We start from the raw sequence: 4,896 nt of genomic DNA, 5'->3' as shown, positions 1-4,896 counted from the left end.
AATGGCACCCCACTCCAGTGCTCTTGCCTGCAGAATCCCATGGACGGGGGAGCCTGGTCACGCAGAGTCGGACACGACTGAAGCAACTTAGCGCAGCAGCAGCAAGGAGACAAAAGAACACTGTAAGACACTGATGAAAGGAATCACAGGCGACACGGACAGAGGGAGAGACGCTCCATGTCCCTGGACCGGGAGAGTCACTATTGCGAAAGTGCCAAATGCAGTCTACAGATTCAATGCGATCCCTATTAAACTCCAAATGGCATTTTTCACAGAACTAGAGCAAAGAAACCTCACAATTCATATGGAAACACAAACGACCCCAAATAACCAAGCAATCTTGAGAAAGAAGAATGGAGCTGGAGGAATCAACCTTCCTGACTTCAGACTATACTACAAATCTACAGTCATCAAGACAGTTTGGAACTGGCACAAAAACAGGAACACAGACCAATGGGACAAAATAGAAAGCCCAGAAACAAACCCATGCACCTATGGGTACCTTGTTTTTGACAAAAGAGGCAAGCATATACACTGGGGCAAAGACAGTCTTTTCAATAAGTGCTGCTGGGAAAACTGGACAGCGACATGTAAAAGAATGAAATTACAACACTTCCTAAAACACCATACACAAAGATAAACTCAAAATGGATTAAAAACCTAAACGTTTAAGACCAGAAACTATAAAACTCTTCGAGGAAAACATAGGGAGAACATTCAATGACATATATCACAGCAAGATCCGATATGACCAACCTCCTGGAGTAATGGAAAGAAAAACAAAAATAAACAAATGGGACCTAATTAAACTTAAAAGTTTTTGCACAGCAAAGGAAACTACAAACAAGGTGAAAACTCAACGCTGAGAATGGGAGAAATTAATAGCAAATGAAACAACAGACAAAGGATTAATTTCTAAAATATACAAGCAACTCATACAACTCAATACCAGAAAAACAAACAACCCAATCAAAAAGTGGGCAGAAGACCTAAGCAGACATCTCTCCAAAGAAGCCACACAGATGGCTAACAAACACATGAAAAGATGCTCAACGTGCTGATTATTAGAGAAATGCAAATCAAAACTATCATGAGATATCACGTCGCACTGGTCAGAACGGCCATCATCAAAATACCTACAAACAATAAATGCTGGAGAGGGTGTGGGGAAGAGAGAAACCTCTTGAACTGTTGGTGGGAATATAAACCGATACAGCCACTATGGAAGACAGTATGGAGAGTCCTTTAAAAACTAGGAATAAAACCACCATATGAGCCAGCAATCCCATCTCTAGGCATATACCCTGAGGAAACCAAAACTGAAAAAGACACATGTATCCTGATATTCCCTGCAGCACTATTTACAACAGCTAGGACATGGAAGCAACCTAGATGTCCATCCACACACACACAAGGGACTATTACTCAGCCATAGAAAGGAACACATCTGCGTCAGCTCTAAAGAGGTGGATGAACTGGCGCCTATCATACAGAGTGAAGTAAGTCAGAAAGAGAAAAACAAATATATACGAACGCAAATATATGGAATCTAGAAAGATGGTACTGATGAACCTATCTGCAGGGCAGCAATGGAGACAGAGATATAGAGAACAGACTTACGCACACGTGGGGTGGGGGAAGGAGGATGGGAGGCATGGAGAGAGGAACATGGAAACATATACACTACAGACAGCCAGGGGGAATTTGCTGTATGGCAGGGAACTCAAACTGGGGCTCTGTAACAACCTAGAGGGGTGAGATGGGAGAGTGAGGTGGGACGGGGATTCAAGAGGGAGGGGACATAGGTATACCTACTGTTGATTCATGGTGATGTTTGGCAGAAACCAACACAATATTGTAAAGCAATCATCCTTCAGTTTAAAATAAATAAACCTAACATTTTAAAAAAAGAAGTCCTAAATAAATCACTCCAATATATGAATCTGAACTGAAGCTGTTAGGGGAAGCACACTGATTGAAACCACCCACCCTGGCCAGGCACCATAGTAACCATTTATGAGTTGTTTTAGGACAGGAGGTCCTGGAAAGGAACAGGGAACTAATAAGCCTCTTGATGAACGTGAAAGAGGAGAGTGGAAAAGTTGGCTTAAAGCTCAACATTCAGAAAACTAAGATCATGGCGTCTGGTCCCATCACTTCATGGCAAATAGATGGGGAAACAGTGGAAACAGTGTCAGACTATCTTTTTGGGCTCTAAGATCACTGCAGATGGTGATTGCAGCCATGAAATTAAAAGACGCTTACTTCTTGGAAGAAAAGTTATGACCAACCTAGATAGCATATTGAAAAGCAGAGACATTACTTTGCTGACTAAGGTCCGTCTAGTCAAGGCTATGGTTTTTCCAGTGGTCAAGTATGGATGTGAGAGTTGGACTGTGAAGAAGGCTGAGCGCCGAAGAATTGATGCTTTTGGACTGTGGTGTTGGAGAAGACTCTTGAGAGTCCCTTGGACTGCAAGGAGATCCAACCAGTCCATTCTGAAGATCAGCCCTGGGTGTTCTTTGGAAGGAATGATGGTAAAGCTGAAACTCCAGTACTTTGGCCACCGCATGCAAAGAGTTGACTCATCTGAAAAGACCCTGATGCTGGGCGGTATTGGGGGCAGGAGGAGAAGGGGACGACATGGCTGGATGGCATCACCGACTCAATTGACATGAGTTTGGGTGAACTCCGGGAGATGGTGATGGACATGGAGGCCTGGTGTGCTGTGATTCACGGGGTCGCAAAGAGTCAGACACGACTGAGCGACTGAACTGAACCAGAAGAGTTTGGGAAAGGTCAAAAGGAGACACCACCTGTCCACCCACCTCCCAGAATCCTTCTCTCTGGCATCCTTCTTGGCTGAACAAGGCTGCACCACCAGGAAGAACTCTGAGTCAGAATGATTGGCTAAGGCCAACCCAGAAACTAATCCCATCACCATTAAACCTGAGAGTGCAAGCCACGAGACAGATCTGTTCTCCTGGGCTCCCTTACCCTACTGCTCTCCACCGGGTGCCCTTTCCCAATAAAATCTCTTGCTTTGTCAGCACACGTGTCTCCTCCGACAATTCATTTCCTGTTAGACAAGAGCCCAGTTTTGGGCCGGAAGGGATCCCCCTTCCTGCAACAAAACGACTGTCTTACCATTTTACTGAGACATATGGGCCACACGTGAGCAATTTACACAACTGCACCTTCACACTCATGTCAGTGTTTGTTTGTTTAATTTCTAAAGGCGTATTTAAAACTTTGGTTTCCCAATTCAAAGCCAAAAGGTCACAAACACCTATTTAACGGAACCCAAATGAGACAGAGAACTGGGCCCGCCAGGCGGTACGGCAGGCGCTCCGAGGCCGGAGAAACCGCACCTGGGGAAGAAGCCAGGCCTGCTGGGAGTCCGCTTGGGCCCGCGAGCCGCCCGGGCAACGCCGAGCCGGAGGCAGGCCCGCGCCGCGCACCTAACGGCGGTGCCCGGCTCAGCGAGCGCTCGGCAAACCGAGGCTGGAAGGGGCGCGGGCCCTGCCCAGACGGCAGGCCGGGGCCGCTCCTCGCTCGGTCCGCCACGCCCGAGCGCAGAGGCCCCCCGCGTTCCCCGCGGAGCCGCCGGCCCGCCCCCGAGTGCGCAGGCGCGCCCGGCCCCGCCGCGCCGCCCCGCCCCGCCCGCGCACCTGAGGCAGTCGTTGTCGCGCACCAGGCGCGCGCTCTCGGCGGGCGGCAGGAGCGCCCCCTCCAAGTAGAGGCCCAGGAGGGCCCCGGAGCTGAAGCCGAAGCGCTGGCGGATCAGGCTGATGAGGTCCGTGACCACTCGGCATCCGTTCAGGTCGATGAGAAGCCAGAAGGACGTGCAGTGCGGGGCGCCGGGCGGCGGGTAATCGAATTGAAGCCGTAGCCTAACCGTCTCGGAGGCTGCCATCTTGCTCGATGCGCAACGGAAGCCGAGAGACTCGGCCGGGCGACCGAGAGGCGTGCTCGGGGCCCGCCCCCGGGAGCCTATGAACGAGTGCCCCCTATTGGTGGGAGCGGCTGCGACCGAACTTTGCGAAGGGCGGCGCGGCGCGGAGGGGTTCCGTTCAGTTCAGGACGGCGGAAGAGGATAACAGACAGGCGTGTATTCCTTTTCTCCTGAGCCCTAGGTAGGGTCCTCCTTTAGTCAACTGTCTAGACAAACCCTGCTCAGCCGTGCTCTTTTTCTAAGATATTTGCTCATATACGTAAAATAACACAATCTGTTCTGGATTGTTATTAATTCTAGTGGGACATGCTTGATCAAAATAGCATGAAACACCACACATTCTGTCACATAATTATTAAACAGGAAAAATAAAATAACGTGGGAATATAGCTATTAATAAATGCAGCCGTGTGTTTTTTTTTAATCTGAATCTTTTGAATGAATATTACTAAATAAGAGTTCGCCATCAATTTTGGACCTGTGTTTTTGCTTTGTTTTTATAGATGTCAATCCCTGAGAAAACTTGCTGACATGTAAATAGATAAGTATGGAGGGACTTATGTTACTGTCAGTATCAGTCAATTCCTTAAACTCCTTCCAAGGTACATGCTAAACTCACCTACAGATCATGCTTTAAAAAGTATTCCATTAGCCCATCAACAGAAAATTGGATTAAAGACTTACTGAATATGATGCAGCCCATCAAAACAATACCCAGGTTTCCCCTCAGTCAGCCTTTCCCATCAGGAAGCTTCCAATAAGCTCTCCATCAGAGGCAAGACAGAAGGAAAACCATAATCACAGAAAACTAATCAAACTGATCACATGGACCACAGCCTTGTCTAACTCAATGAAAGTATGAGCCATGGTGTGCAGGGCCACCCAAGATGGATGGGTCATGGTGGAGAGTTCTGACAAAATGCGGCCCACTGGACAAGGGA

At 48.1% G+C, this 4,896-nt stretch overlaps 1 protein-coding gene across 1 annotated transcript in view; it reads right to left on the bottom strand.

Annotated features, from left to right (window-relative positions):
* COIL (coilin) overlaps window positions 1-4,351 on the bottom strand; it is a 22,344-nt gene extending 17,993 nt beyond the window's left edge. The window contains exon 1 of the mRNA XM_040244279.1: window positions 3,672-4,351. Coding sequence (XP_040100213.1) covers window positions 3,672-3,916 — 245 coding nt within the window. The 5' untranslated portion in view covers window positions 3,917-4,351. The remainder of the gene's footprint in view (window positions 1-3,671) is intronic.
* Between the last annotated feature and the right edge of the window lie 545 nt (window positions 4,352-4,896).

This window comes from Oryx dammah, unplaced genomic scaffold, assembly GCF_014754425.2.
Source record: "Oryx dammah isolate SB20612 unplaced genomic scaffold, SCBI_Odam_1.1 HiC_scaffold_8, whole genome shotgun sequence".
Classification (NCBI taxonomy): Eukaryota; Metazoa; Chordata; class Mammalia; order Artiodactyla; family Bovidae; genus Oryx; species Oryx dammah.
Note: the sequence above shows the minus strand (reverse complement) of the source record. Positions and strands in the feature narration are given on the sequence as shown.